Below are 16,083 nucleotides of genomic sequence, written 5' to 3'. Positions count from 1 at the left end.
CATTTAGAAAGGTACTTGTATTAGTAGGCCATTGGTTTTTGGCCTAAGCGAAATAGAAGATGTATTTCTCTTATGAGAAGTGTGAAGCCAAAAGGTGGGGGTGGGGTAGCTCTGCTTTAGAACATCATCCAGGAGCCCAGGTTTCTTGTCTTACTGCTCTGCTATCCCTCCGGGGTGTTGTCCTTGCTTCCTGGTGGAGGTGACTTACCTCAACCGTGTCCGTGTTGCAGCCTGCAGGCATTGGAGGATAGCACCCTCCTTTTAGGGACACAACTTGGGAGGCTCATACATCACTCGCATTCACATCCCATTGGCCAGAACTGTCATGTGACTACTCCTAGCTACAAAGGAATTTGGGAAATGTAGTCTCAAATAATGAAGGGGACACTGCATATTGGAGGACAGTATGCAGTCTTTGCCAATACAGACTTGTTTTCCCTTAGAACAAACCAATAAACAGGAGCCTTGGTCTTTGGCTCTTAAAATTTTTTAAAATAAATTTGGAGAACTATTTATAAACCTTTACATGTATTAGCAAAACTATAAGGACTTGAAATTTTTTCATTTATATTCATACTAAATTTGCTATTAAACAGAAGCACCTGAGATCTGTGATTTACTTTAAGCTGTATCTCCAAAATAAGGTAGATTGATGGATGGAGAGAGTAATGGAGAGTTATATGATAAAGCAAATATTGTAAAATGATAATAGTAGGGTGTATTGGTGTTCACTGTATAATTTCAACTTTGCTACATGTTTAAACTTTTTATAGTAAAATGTTGAATGAAATTTCTCTGAAATACAGAATTTGAAGTTGGACCTTGCTATCCAAATTCCAAAGAAGAGAGTTACCTTCTCTTTTGCTGTTAATAAATATATCTTGAGAACAGCATCTTTGAGAGAAATTAGAAACACATTTAAATTATGTTAATTTAGATTACATGTTTTCATCAAAAGAAACACATACATGGAAGGTTTTTTAAAATCTAGAAAATGCAAAATGTTCTTACCTGTTGAGTTGCTTACTTCTAATACTTTTTTTTTTCCTTTGGAAACTTTCAGTTATCATCTCAGTGTTAATGATGTACAATTATTGATTTTAGTGCACTCACTCTTGAGGATGAGAAAAGAATGCTGGCATATTTGATTAATGGATTTATGAAAATGGTAAGTGTTAGGGAAGAAGTTTCAGTGCACTTGGAATGTGATGTAATTGTTTATCCTTCCCCTGGTGGAAGCAGTTAACATTATGTTCCCTGGTGCTTTTCATTTTTATTGAGGTAAGATGAAATTAGAAAACAACTTATATTAGCCAGCACTCCCCTGGGGGCAAGGAGAGCCAAGACAAACTGGCTTAAGGAAAAAATAAAAAGGGGAGGGTGGGCAGGGACTTGCTGGCTGATGTGACATAAAGTCCAGGAAGAGACCTCTCAGAAGGAGCAGCTGGACCTGGGGTCTCTGTGGTGTTGTCAGGACCTGCCATGTGTGTGTCTTTGGCTCGTGGCTCTTCTCTCTTGGCGTCCTTCCCAGGCAGGCTCACTCCTTGTAAGAGCTCCGGGTTTCCATTCCTTCCAGCTCTGCAGCCCAGCCGGAAGGGCTCCAGCAGAAGTCCTGGGGCTGAGTCTCTTTGGATTAATTTGGGTCACCAGCTCATCTCTGAGCAAATTGCTGCTGTGAGAAAGAATGAACACACTGATCGGCCAGGCTAGGGAGACAGGCATACCTGGGCAACCGAATCACGTGGACCAGGCGTGGGAGAAGGGGCTTCCTTTTTTTTTTTTTTTCTTTTTAATAAAGCCAGTTTAAATTTTTTCTTTTCTTTTTTTTATTATTTATTTTGGCCTTGCTGTGCGGCTTGTGGGATCTCAGTTCCCTGACCAGGGATGGAACCTGGGCCACGGCAGCGAAAGCCCAGAATCCTAAGGCCCAGGCCACCAGGGAACTCCCTGGAGAAGGGGCTTCCTGAAGCACCTGATATGCTGCTCATCAGATGCTGGTGAAAACAATTTGGGGGTCAGGTCGGGGGGAGAAATGCCAAGTGTTCACTCTCCATTCGTCCTAGTTACCCAGTGCTGTATAACAGCTCACCGCAAACTTAGTGGCTTAAAATAACAGTGTTTTTTTAATTCTTACAATTCTGTGGGTTGGCTGGATAACCAGGCCGCTCTGTATGATGTCAGAGGTGTGGCAGAACTGGGGCTGGAGGATCCAGGACAGCCTTGAGCACGTGTCTGGGGTCTTGGTGGTGGCTGTTGGCTGGGGTGGCTTATTTCTCGGCCATGTGACCTCTTTCTGTCCATCATTCTCTCATCTCAGTGAGCTCTTGTGTGGTGAGGGCGAAATCAGAAGCTGCAGGGCCTTTGGAGGTTCACGGTGATCTGTGCTGCTTCCTGCTTCATTCTGTTGGTCAAAGCAAGTCCCAGGGCCAGCCCTCTGGAAGGGGGGGGGAAACAGACTCCACCTTCGGATGGGAAGAGTTTACAGGGACACCGCGAAGGGACAAGCAGAGCAGGAGGCATTGTTGCAGGCTTCTTTGGGAATAACCCACCAGTCCATCCCCGCCAGAACAACCTTTGCCTTAATTCTCAGGGCACGAATCTAAAATACCCACTGCTGCCAGTATCTGCTGTTGGAATAGAAAAGTCAAGACAAAAGCTGACTGAGATGAAAGTAACTAGATCACTTTGAAAATCACCTTGAAAATGTGACTCATTCAACAACAGGGGTCAATTTAACTATGGGTAAAATACCGATTTTGATGAAAATTCAGGACTAGCCTTTTTATGTATTGAATACCTATGACTGTTACCAGGTGCCTCTCTTGTTCCCTTGAGTTATATGCTGATCACGTGGTATTTATCCTTTTATGGGTTTATCTGAAAACCACCAAGTTATAATGGAGAAGAATATGAGGAAATAAGATGTGAAACCTGATAGCTATAATGGAAATTGTGACATTAAACCTCCTCCAGACAAAAATGATTGCTGTAGCAGTAAAGTTTGTCCTACCAGCCAGCTGTTCATAAATTTGAAGAAATAGGAGTAGAGGGGATTTTTCTTTTTTTTTTTTTTTTTTTGCCGTATGTGGGCCTCTCACTGTTGTGGCCTCTCCCATTGCGGAGCACAGGCTCCGGACGAGCAGGCTCAACGGCCATGGCTCACGGGCCCAGCCGCTCCCCGGCATGTGGGATCCTCCCAGCCCGGGGCACGAACCCGTATCCCCTGCATCGGCAGGCGGACTCTCAACCACTGCGCCACCAGGGAAGCCCGTAGAGGGGATTTTTAATGGTGGAAAAACATCCATCTATAGCTCTAGCAGCCACCAGGGAGCTGCCGAGGTTGGAATCCCCTTCAGGAAGCAGAAAGGTTTGGCCCTTATGAGGGAACCCCTCTGACAAATGGCTCCCAATCACCAAATCTGTGTTCTGTGAAAAGGCCACAGCTGACAAACAAAATTCCATCATTTCCTTTCCAGTGGTTTCCTTCTAGCCTGGGAAATCCTCTTTACATTTTGAGATTCTGTTTTATACCCTTTGGTCTTTTTATGTTCTACAACAATGCCAGTGTCATGAAGATGAGGTGGTAATAGTAACGTTTCCGCTCTCTGCTGGGTGAAGTAATGTGAAGTCTAGTTAGAGTATATTCCAGTGCACAGATGTGTGTGTTTGCTTACGTACGCCTGAGATAGCCACCATTTATAGCTGTGGGATTTTTGATGACTTGTCATCACAGCACCTCCCCTGCCCCCACAAGCTCAGGCAAAAGCTTTCCAATTGTGTGCTCACAATGGAGATAACATCATCAGCATCTTTCTCCTTGACTCTAGGTGTCCTTTGGCCGTGATTTTGAACAGCAGCTGAGTTTTTACGTTGAGGCCAGGTCGATGTTTTGCAATCTGGAACCTGTTCTTGTGCAATTGATTCATGTAAGGATTTTCATTCATTCATGTGTTCTCTCAATACATATTTATTGATCATTGAGCCATGCACCAGTTTTAATCTGGGATTCTTCTGGCCCCATATTGCTTCTGTTCCCAGTGCATGAAAGGTGTTTTCTCAAAGGTTAATAAAATCTGCAACTTTGCTTAAGCCTTTGAGTGGTTTTATTGGCCTCTTTTTCTCTGAAACTTGCATATTCTCATTCCTGCGTGCCAACAGCAAAGAGTTAAGTGAGTTGCATTGATTATTTAGTTATAGAAATACTAACCTCATTAGAATTCCTTGTTGCCTAACCAGAGTCCCAGCTTTCTTGGATCATGGTGCCTTTCAGTAACTTTTCATGGTGCCCTTAGGCCAAAAGGAAGAGATAACAGTTCTGTTTATTAAGAAATTAGGTTCAAACAACTTAAGAATTTGTGCCCTAACAACTTGACAGCCCTCTGAACCAACAGTATACATAAATTGAAAGAAAAATAATGTATTTTCATTCCATTCTTAAATCATCATAATTACTTACTAATAAAGTATATGCATCTATTGAACACTGCACAACTTCTTAAACTTTGGAATCAGATGGGACACCACTACTTTATCTCCCATTCCAGATAGATTTTTTTTCCCCACATTAATTTTTGCACAGTGCTTTTTATCACAGCATCTGCTAAAAACCCAATTTTGCAAAGATATGAAATGACTGCAAGGAATGTACCATGGTCTATGAGCTCCCTCACACTAGTGTTTTGCATAGTGTTCAACCATTGAGCCTTGCTGTGGTTGTCCAAAAAATGTGGTGCCCCTGTGATTTTGCTGCAACACCCTGGGGTGTCATTGTACACAGTTTGGGAACCATAGGTCCAAACTTTTTATATTTGTGTAAAGATTCCCTAAGGTCCTTGAATTGCTTCATGTAAATTCAAGGAAAACAACCTTTTTATGTATTTGTCTGCTGGTTATCAGATTTTGTAGCATCACTAAGCTTCAGACCTAAATATAAGGATTTATAAGGATTAAATATAAGGATTAAATATAAGACTTATAAGGATTAAGTGAGCTAGGAATATATAGCTCCTAGTACAGCACCTGATTTTCTATACGTGATGATGTGGCTGCTATTATACTGTTCTTACGGTTATCGTTAGTGTTGCAGAGCTACTTTGTATGGTCTGCATCTGGTTTTGGAGGTTTCTGTTAAGATCTCTAAGATCTTAAGCTTAGTGTGTGGGATTTCTGGAAATGGAATAAGCGAACCCTAGCTATTCATTAAACCAGAAAATGGTCATTTATTACGCCGGTTGATAGGCATGACTTAACTCAGCGAGTGTTCCTTGGAGATGTTTGCTGAAGCTGAGATTGAATCTGGCCTGATGACCTCTTTGCCATTTCAGGGTTTGGTGCTAACTAGTCTTGGTTCTGGTTAGCTTGTTCTCATTGACTTGTATGCAGTTAATGTCCAAATCTCTCTGGAAGATGTTAATCTGAATCAGCCATCATTTCATTCCCATTTCTATTTTACTGATTAATCTAGAGTGTGAACCGGTTGGCAATGGAAACAAGAAAAGTAATGAAAGGAAATCATTCCAGAAAGACGGCTGCATTTGTCCGGGTATGTTCTAAAGATAAGACTCACAGACTTTGAACTCCAGTGGACTGTTTCTTTTGCAAGTTTCTGAGTTGTTATTCCCAGGAAAAGATTAAGGCTGGTTTAGTATTGATTTTCTGGATTTTTCCTTGCATATCTCTGACTGACCACTTTTCTTAATGTTTTCAAAAGAAATGATCAAAGGAGTCTGAATTTTGATACATGTTATGGGGAGGGGGTTGAGAAATGGAATTGCAATTTTGTGTGCCAGCTGAACTATCTCTGGCTTGTGCCTGTAACTGGAAGGCCTAGTACCTTTTTTCCCTCTTGATAAATTCCCAACTTTGAAAGAAATTTGCTTCTTGAGTATGCTGCTCAAAATATTATCAAAGCGATCCATATCCATGCTTTAAAAATAAAATCATACTAAAAAGATTACAGTGAAAAATAAGCACCCCGGCCCTGCCCTTTCTCACCATATACCTCTCTCCTCAGCGTCAACCACCTCAGACTCTTTTTAGCAACTTCTGCAAATTACCTATGTATTTTTTAACTAATTGGTTTTAACAGCCGCTTCTTTAACTTGTCAATATTGTTATCTATTTACTTCCTGCGACGATGGATGAGGATTTATTTTTCATACATCATTACTCTCCTTGGTTGCCCCTCCCCCTCCTCCCAAAGAGGCAAATACAGCAGAAGCAAGGGGGAGAAATTGGGGTTCCTAATGGGGAGATTAATTATTTTAGTGTTTTTACTTGAAAATATATAGTGGATGAAAACAAGAGTATTAATCCATCGTGATGGCATTGCCATGTAACCTGCTGTTTCTCCCCTTCCTTCTAGGCCTGCGTTGCCTACTGCTTCATTACCATTCCCTCCCTGGTGGGAATCTTCACCCGCCTCAATCTCTACCTGCATTCTGGTCAGGTGGCCTTGGCCAACCAGTGCCTCTCCCAAGGTGAGCCCATCACTCACTCTCTCCTCTCCTCTGCTCTCAGACACTCCCTGGCTCCTTAGGAAAGCGGACTCAGCAGTGTGTGGATATGTGTGTGTGAGTGTGTAGAGAGAGTCCTTTAAGGAGGAAAGAAAGAAAGAAGTGATCAACAAGTGATGAGTTTTAAATCTGTTTCTTTAGTAGGAAGCACCGCGGACACACACGCATTTATAGAGTCAGACAGATTACAGAGCATGGGTAATTTCCTGTAAGGACCTTCCTAAAGCTGTATCAGGCAGGCCAGATCAGGTGGCTCAGACATCCCTAGAGAGTTTTAGAAGTTAGGACTGCTTATTCACAGCAGATTCAGTGTTCATTTGTTTAAAGCCCCAGAGATACAGGAGTAGAGTCTAATCAGTAGAGAATGAAGACTCTCTACAGCTTGCTATTAGGTATAAAAATTCTGCCCAAGACCCGTTTCTGTACGAGGTACAGAGCTCTCCTGGAACCAGGATCGTGCGAGTGGTTTATTTAGGAGGTGATCCCAGTGAGTGTCAGTAGGGTGACGGGGAGGGGAGACCGGGAAGGGAAGGACGCCAGCAAAGGGTGCAATGGTGGGTGGGTTAGCGCTGTGGGAAGCTGGGGTCCTTCCCACTGAGGCCTCGGTGTCACCAAAGTCTTCAAACATGATTGCTATCCAGGAACCTTTTCAAACTCTGCTTGGTTTTGCTGCAGACTCCTGGGCGCTCTAGTAGCCTCCCAGCGCATTTGGAATTAAACCAGACGCCTTGGCTGAAGTCCCTACGTGGTCTGGTGCCTTCCGGCCTTCTGTCCTCATCTTACACCACACTTTAGCCACACCGGCTTTTTACTGTTCTTTGAACACACTAAGCTGTCTTCCAGTTCAGAGCCTTTGCACTTGCTGTTCCCTCCTTCTAGAATGATCTCACCCCCCAGATATTTGCATTTTTTAAAATTACTAGGCCAGAGATGAGAGTCAAGCCTCACCTCTTGCAGGGTCCTTTCCTGTCCACTCTAGCTAAAGTAGCTGCACCTCCCCAATCACTCTCTGTGCCATCCTCCTCTTGTCCTCACTGCATTTACCTTGTTCTGATGCTTTCTTATTGTGTGTGTTTGTTTACTTATTGTCTGGACACCCTCTTTCCCCAAGAGGACTGCAAGTCCCACAAGAGCAGGTATGTCCTCATTATCTGTCAGTAAACATGGAACTTTCTCCTAGTGCCTGCTTTGGTAAGGATGATGGGTTTGCAGGAAACAAAACAAAAATTAACAGCCACTGCCAAAACCCCAGTGATGTGCAAAGTGAAGATTAGATTAGCTTAATTAATTAGATTAAATTAATGTTAGGGAATTTTAAATCTTATAAACCGGTTCCCTCTTAAAAAGATCAGGAGTAGTAGACCCACGTGGGGATCCCTGAGTTTGGTGTCACCTGTAACATTAGGAATGGGTTGTGAGCTGCAGATACCAGAGCTGTGAGCTGCACGTGGAGGCCCCGCAAGCCTAGATCTTTCTTCTCCCAACTTGCTTCATGCTATTTTTTGTTTTCAAAAAAGCAAAACAAATTCTTAAGCTAAATAAAGATTTGCTGCTCCCAAGAACTGTTGGAGGAGAGCTGGGAATGACAGTTTCCCTGCTGGGATGGCCTCGGTCCACACCCAGAGATAAGTAGCATCAGAGCAGACTGGTACCCGGGTGTGGGCAGTCAGCGCCCCCTGTGTTAGAGCTCTGGACTCCTCCTCTACCTCCCCTGCACTTTAAGCTGCAGCAGGGTGGGCAGGAGTGTGGAGTCCACTTCATGCTTAATAATTTTTTTTTTTCATGCTTAATAATTTATCTGATGATTTTGCTCAAGTCTCTAAGCACTGTGGTGCTAAACCGTAAAAGGCTGTTGTTGTTTTTCTGAAAGCCACATGCAGCAATTGCTGGCCAAAATAAATAATACATTCAATTACTGGGAATGGGAAGGCTAAATATAAATTAAATGAAGCTTGTGGAAGTGGGCCACTTTGGTTTGTTAGCCTCCTTAAACATTCCCCCTCTCAGCTGGTTATAAAACATCCCCTCCCTGCTATTCTTTTTTTTTTTTAGAAGATGTTGGGGGTAGGAGTTTATTAATTAATTAATTTATTTTTGCTATGTTGGGTCTTCGTCTCTGTGAGAGGGCTTTCTCTAGTTGTGGCAAGCGGGGGTCACTCTTCATCGTGGTGCACGGGCCTCTCACTGTCGCGGCCTCTCTTGTTGCAGAACACAGGCTCCAGACGCGCAGGCTCAGTAGTTGTGGCTCACGGGCCCAGTTGCTCCGCGCCATGTGGGATCCTCCCAGACCAGGGCTCGAACCCGTGTCCCCTGCGCTAGCAGGCAGATTCTCAACCACTGTGCCACCAGGGAAGCCCTCCCGCTATTCATTTTCTAGCCTCCCTTGATCCAGCCTTGGCTGTATCTTATTTATCAGGCTGTGGCTTTGCCAGGGCTGACTCAGCCCAATAAGTAAATTCCCATTGAACTCTCGGCCAGGCAACCGTGGAATGCTGACAAAGGCTTATTATGGGGAGGCCCAGTTCTGGTCCTTTGGACACACTGGTTCAGCGTGTAGACTGGATCATGCGGGGATTTGGTCTAGGGTCACCCATTGCCCCAGATATTTAGGAGAAATGAAGGACTTGCAAATCAGTTGTTTGATCAAGTGCTTCTGACCTAGATGTGGCCCAGAGATGCCTGTTCACTGTCACTGGATAGCTCCTTGCCCTTGTTTGTCAGTGGTTCTTTCTGGAAGGTTACCACCAGGTGACCAGCAAGAGCAGTTTCTTTCCCCTTTATTTTTATCTTGGTTCCTTTATCTTTACAGTTTCTAACCTCAGAAAGGAGGATGTTTTACAATGGAAGTAATGTTAAAGTTGGGTCTTGAAAGAAGAGCATTTGTTTATCAGGAAAGGGCTATGGGGAAGGGGAGAAGGAATAGTTGGCCTTCCAGGTAGAGGAGATGGCCTGAGCAAAGGCATGGACATGTGAGATTACATGACGTGTTAGGGATAAGGCCCTAATGAATGGTAAGTTTCAAGTCTTCTGAATGCAGTGGTCCCAATTCTGATTCTGCTACTTGTGAGTTGGATGCCCTTGGACAAATTGGCCATATGGTGCCTCAGTTTTTCCATCTGTAAAGTGGAGATGATGGCAGTGGTTTCTATCTGTGGTGGATTAAATGAGATAACATACTTGGAGCACTCGGCCCACTGGCGCACAGTAGCGACTCAGTAAATATTAACTTAGTGGAACTGTCTCTCAAAAGATGAAAGTATGCCTTGGAGGTTTAGGAGCTAACTGTAGACAGTGCAACTCTGCAGTCTCAGAGTTCTGAAAGCCAATTCTCATACGCAGAACCTTAGAAAATCTGCAGGAAAGTTGATCTTCGGTTCAAGGTAAACCTCCTGAATTATCCTGAAAATAACAGATCTGCAGCTCCTCCGAAGGTGAAACAATAGTGAGAACAATTAAAGCAAAATAGTGGTAAAAAGAACGGTTTTTGTTCTTATCATTAATAATAGTGCTTTTCCCTCCTACAGAATTCTTTTCCCCTCCTCTTATTTGAAAATTTTTTCTTCTTCCAGTTTTATTGAGATATGACAAACAGTGCTGTATAAGTTTAAGGTGTACAGCATAATGATTTAACTTAGATACAGCATGAACTGATTATCACAATAAGTTTAGTGAGCGTCCATCATCTCATATAGGTACAAAGTTAAAGAAATTTTAAGAAGTACCTTTTCCTTGTGATGAGAACTCTTACGATTTACTCTCAACTTTCATATATAACATATAGCAGTGTTCATTATATTTATCATGTTGTACATTACATCCCTGGTACTTAGTTATCTTATAAGTGGAAGTTTACTCCTTTTGACTGCCTTCATCCAATTTGTCCTCCCCCCGTCTCTCACCTCTGGTAACCACAAATCTGACCTATTTTTCTAGGAGTTTGTTTGGTTTTTTTTGAAGTATAATTGACCTATAACACAATATAGTGATTTGACATTTGTCTACATTTCAAAATGATCACCATCATAAGTCTAGTTATGATATGATACCATATAAAGATATTACATTGTTATTGGCTGTATTCCCTACACTGTGTATTTCATACCCATGACTCATTTACTTTGCATCTGGGAGGTTGTACCTCTTAATCTCCCTCACCTATTTCTCTCCTTCCCCCTCCCTCTTCCTCTCTGGCAACCACCTGTTTCTCTTTTTTTTTTGCGGTACTCGGGCCTCTCACTGTTGTGTCCACTCTCGTTGCGGAGCACAGGCTCCGGACACGCAGGCTCAGCGGCCATGGCTCACGGGCCCAGCCTCTCCGCGGCATGTGGGATCTTCCCGGACCAGGGCACGAGCCCGTGTCCCCTGCATCAGCAGGCGGACTCTCAACCACTGCGCCACCAGGGAAGCCCACCTGTTTCTCTTTTATGTTTGATTCAAACTGTTTCTCTTTTATGTTTGCTCGTTTGTTTTGTTTTTTAGATTCTACCTATTTCCCCCCCTTTTTTAAATTAAATTAAATTAAATTTTTTTATACAGCACGTTCTTATTAGTCATCCATTTTATACACATCAGTGTATACATGTCAATCCCAGTCTCCCAATTCATCCCACCACCACCCCACAACCACTTTCCACCTGTGGTTCCCCCCTTTTAGAAATGTACTTTCTTTTACTTATTTTTTGCATCTTCATCTTGGAGAGTTGTGCTCACAAGCCATGTCTTAAGGAAAAGCCCCAAACAAAAGTTAGGTCAGGTTCTCCTGTAAGACGTATTATCCTCACACTATGCACTTTTCCTTCATTGTACATATCACCATTGTTGTTTAACAAGTAAATGTGTAAAGAATTGTCTGCTTCTCTCCCCTGAAGAGTGTCAGCTCTGTGAGGTCTCATCTGTCTTAGTCACTGTGCTGTGCCTATCTCTTGGCACATTGCCTGACGCATGGGTGCTCAGTAAATGTTTAAGGAATGAATGGTATCACATGATAATAATGGTTGATAACTCGTTATAATACTGATGAATGTAAAATGGTATCAAACCTTTCATGGTAGGGAGCTAACTCCTTAGCAACCTAAGTGTGCAGAAGAGTCTCATCAAAGTCCTCTTGGTAGGTTTTAAATAAATGATTTTCCTATTTATAGAAAACAGGAAACAAGGTAGGTTCAAACATATGCCGAGGCTCATAGACACGTTAAATGGAGCTGTTGTGCTGGTTTGATTTGTGAGGAACAGGGGGGCGCCCAGAAGAAAGGCTAAAGCCTGCTATTATGAAGTCCACTGGCTACTGTGAACTGTAACTGCTGATGGAGGAGGCCAGGGCAGTAGAATGGAGGAGAAAAATAATTTTGTATTTCCTCCTTTTAGAGAGTAAGGAGCAGCTTGTGATGGAGAACAGTGGTCTCTATCCACTTACCAAGTCTTTGGGGTTTATGCTTAAGGTCATTTTTACTTGTTCTGTTGACAAACCATCTTCTGAAGAATGTGATTGATGTGACTGTTTTCTCAAACCATGAGGCCTCTCTGGTGGTTATGGACAAAGTATTGGATTGGCCAAAAAGTTCCTTTGGTTTTTAAAGTAAAAATAAAAGACACATTTTTCATTTTTACCAAGAAATTTATTGAGCAATGTATTCACCGTTTTGTTTCACTACCTTCTGCCATCATTCAGGCAACTTCGTAATTCCATCTTCCCAAAACTTTTTATCTTTTTGAGCAAAGAACTCTTCCAGGTGCCTTTTACAGTCTTCCAGGGAATTGAATTTTTTTCCATTAAGAGAATTTTGTAAAGACCGAAATTAATGGAAATCCAAAGATGCAACGTCTGATGAATATGGCGGATGAATCAGAACTCCCCAGCCAAGCTGTAACAGTTTTTGCCTGGTCATCAAAGAAACATGCGGTCTTACGTTATCCTGATGGAAGATTATGCGTTTTCTGTTGACTAATTCCGGGTGCTTTTCGTCGTGTGCTGCTTTCAGTTGGTCTAATTGGGAGCAGTACTTGTTTCAATTAATCATTTGGTTTTCCAGAAGGAGCTCATAATAGAGGACTCCCGTCTAATCCCACTGTATAAACAACATCACCTTCTTTGGACGAAGACTGGCCTTTGGTGTGCTTGGTGGTGGTTCCTTTCACTTGCCCCACGATGTCTTCCGTTCCACATCATTGTTGTACAGTATCCACTTTTCATCGCCCATCACAATTTGTTTTAAAAACGGAATGTTTTTGTAACATTTAAGTAGAGAATCGCATGCGGAAATATGGTTGAGAAGGTTTTCTTTGCTTAACTTATGTGGAAGCCAAATATCAAAGCGATTCACATAACCAAGCTGGTGCAAATGACTTTCAGTGCTTGATTTGGATATTTTGAGTATGTCGGCTATTTCCCGCATAGTATAACATTGATTGTTCTCAATTAATGTCTCGATTTGATCGCTGTCAACTTCAACTGGTCTACCTGACCGTGGAGCATCGTCCAGTGAGAAATCTCCAGTACGAAACTTTGCAAACCACTTTTGACACGTTCGATCAGTCACAGCACCTTCTCCATACGCTGCACAAATCTTTTTTTGCATTGCAGTTGCGTTTTTACCTTTCTTGAAGTAATAAAGCATAATATGCCAAAAATATTGCTTTTTTCTTCCATCTTCAGTATTAAAATAGCTACATAAAAATTTACCAGTTTTGATAAGGTTTTTTTAAAATGCAAGCTGATATGACAGCTGTCACAATACAATCTAAAACAATTGTCTCAAATGAAGTTAAAGACAAGTAAGCGCTACTAGAGCCATCTTATGGAAAAAACCAAATGAACCTTTTGGCCAACCCAATAAGTTAATTTTGCTGTAACAGTTCACAGGTGGGCAGATGGCATGAAGCTTGTTGCCCACATTCATGTCTGAACATGCATGGTCCATCCACCTTAGGGGAGGTAAGGGCAGGGATGGAGAACCCACAGAAAAGGAGCAGGGGTGAGTCTCCTCCTTAAGTTCACTCAACTCCTTATGATTGTAAACGCCTACGATTTGCTTTCCTCCTGCCAGCAGTTCATGGCCAGTTCTTACATGCAAGCCACGGTGCCGAGCATTGTGCCGAAACAGGAATGCACTTAGAGAGACTTCCTGCTAGCAAGGGGGAGCGGATCTGTTTACAGTGATTCAAAGCAGCACATGATAAATGTCATGCAAGATGTTCATAAAATGTACCAGGGAGTTTTAGAGAAGAGAGAAATGACCCTTGGCTTGGAAGAGGAAGAAAAAAAAGCTTCTTAAAAGAGGTGGGATTGAAAAGTGTGGAAGGTAAAGGGGATCTATATATGCTGAAGTGAGGCAGAGGGCATTCTAGCCTAAGCAACGGCAAGAGCAAAGGCCTAGAGGCTGGAAAAATGGTGCATCTGGAAGGAATGAGTGGGAGATCAAGTTAGGAAGGTAGTTCGGAGACTAATTGTTGAGAGAACTGAATTCCTGGCAAAGGAGTTTAGTTTTATTCAGTACATATTATTTGCTGGGTGGCTGATCTTCTTGTTACAGAGGAGGAAACTGAAGCTCAGAGGTGTGACATGACTTGCCCAGGAGCATCTAGCTAATAAGTGACTTCAAGTGTTCTCTCCACCGCTGTGCTTCTCTGTAGTTAGGTTAGTTCCTCTAAACGATAATCCAGTGTTTTATTTCTAACCCTCGGTGTGTGTGGTTGCTAGAGACCAGTTATTATAGATTGAACATTAGATAAACTTATTAAGGAGGCAATCAGAATTAAGATAAGGAATGCCTCATCCTTTCTGCTTAGGGAAATCTAAGCTTAATATCCACAGAAGAACTTCACAACCTCCTGTGAGCTACTGCAGGGACGGCAGGAAGGTGTGTCATCCCTGCAGTATCCCAGAGATTTGAGTCAGGTGACACGTGGGCTGAGCATGCTTGGCTCAGAGAGAGGCCTTGCTGATCAGAGATAAAAGAGGGAGAGCGTACAGGCTCCTCTTATGGTGCTGCTGAAACTGAGAAGTCGTCTGTATGTCTGAGTGGACTTTCCACATTAACTGTTGACATTCTGCATAAGTCAGGTGGCAGAATCAAGGTTAGATTAATGCTTAATTGTTATCAATGACAACTTAATGAATGAGGTATTTAATTGTCCCTAGGCATTCATATTTTTTTTTAAATCTTGCTCTATACACAAAGCACCAAAATAGTGGTCCTTAAATCCTCAAACTTAATTCCTATAATGACAGGCTCTGTTATAAAAACACAGTTTTAGTAGTAAAGAGTATTGAGTCTCTATGATAACTTGCTTATGGATAATAACTTGGCCATTTAGACTATGAGGCTTTACCCAAAGACACCCCTATCACTTGGTGACAGCACATCTTCATGGCAGACTGCCTTAGTCTCTTTGGGCTGCTATAACAAAAATACCATAGACTGGGTGGCTTAATCAACAGACATTTGTTGCTCACAGTTCTAAAGGCTGGAAGTCCAAGATCAAGCTGCTGGCGGATTCAGTGTCTGGTGAGGACTTCTAGTTCACAGACTGTCTTCTTGCTATGTACTCACGTGGCAGAAGGGATAAGGAGCTCTCTGGGGTCCCTTTTATAAGGGCACTAATCTATTCAAGAGGGCTATACCCTTATGACCTAATCACCTCCCAAAGGCCCCACCTCCTAATACCATCACATTGGGGTTTAGGATTTTAACCTATGAACTGGTGGGGGGTAAACATTTAATCCACAACACAAAGTTTGGGAGAGTAGGCTATGCCCTGATGTTGCATTTTATACAGTAGTTTCCACTGTATAGATATAGAATCCAAACCTAATGGAAAATGTTGAAAACTGGTGAAGATGTTTAGCAATGGGGTTGATAGAACTTGAGAGAGTGAATAGTACTTGTAGCCTGAACCCTGCTTTAATAAGGTATATTCAAGGGACGGGAGTCTTTCAACCACTCATGACATTTTGTTTTAAGAAATGTGATGTTTCCTTTCCTGGAGTTCCCTGGATTAGGACAGTTGTCCTTCTGAGTTGTCCAGGAGGGCATATGATGACTGAAGTTCTGGGAATGGGGTGGAGTGGATTACTGTGAGGTCTTGTTTAGCCTGGAAGTTTATGACTCTGACAAGTAGTAAAGGTTTCCATTAGCACTGACCTAATGCATTATTTAAAAAATAAAACACTACCTCTGAAGGTGGTCTGGGTTATCACTTCTTGACCGTCTCTTATGATTCATGTACTGAATCATCTTCTATATCAACAAATGCCAAGGACACAGAAGGATGAACTTACTCTCAGAGATCACAGTTAAATCTGAGTTTTACCATGTACGGAGCACATTTAAATCTTAATGGTTTTTTTTTTTTTTTTTGCGGTATGCGGGCCTCTCACTGTTGTGGCCTCTCCCCCCGCGGAGCACAGGCTCCGGACGCACAGGCTCAGCGGCCATGGCTCACGGGCCCAGCCGCTCCGCGGCGTGTGGGATCTTCCCGGATCGGGGCACGAACCTGTGTCCCCTGCATCGGCAGGCGGACTCTCAACCACTGCACCACCAGGGAAACCCAATCTTAATGATTTTTATTT

General features: G+C 42.7%; 1 protein-coding gene across 1 annotated transcript in view; it reads left to right on the top strand.

The window, feature by feature from the left end:
* The window catches only part of VPS35L (VPS35 endosomal protein sorting factor like), a 132,667-nt gene that overhangs the window by 83,795 nt on the left and 32,789 nt on the right, over nucleotides 1-16,083 (top strand). Inside the window, 4 exon segments of the mRNA XM_007466923.1 lie at nucleotides 1,105-1,168; nucleotides 3,828-3,926; nucleotides 5,465-5,542; nucleotides 6,365-6,479. Coding sequence (XP_007466985.1) covers nucleotides 1,105-1,168; nucleotides 3,828-3,926; nucleotides 5,465-5,542; nucleotides 6,365-6,479 — 356 coding nt within the window.

The sequence above is a fragment of the Lipotes vexillifer genome, unplaced genomic scaffold (assembly GCF_000442215.2).
Source record: "Lipotes vexillifer unplaced genomic scaffold, Lipotes_vexillifer_v1.1 scaffold232, whole genome shotgun sequence".
Lineage (NCBI taxonomy): Eukaryota > Metazoa > Chordata > Mammalia > Artiodactyla > Lipotidae > Lipotes > Lipotes vexillifer.
This window is presented reverse-complemented; position numbering and strand designations above follow the sequence as displayed.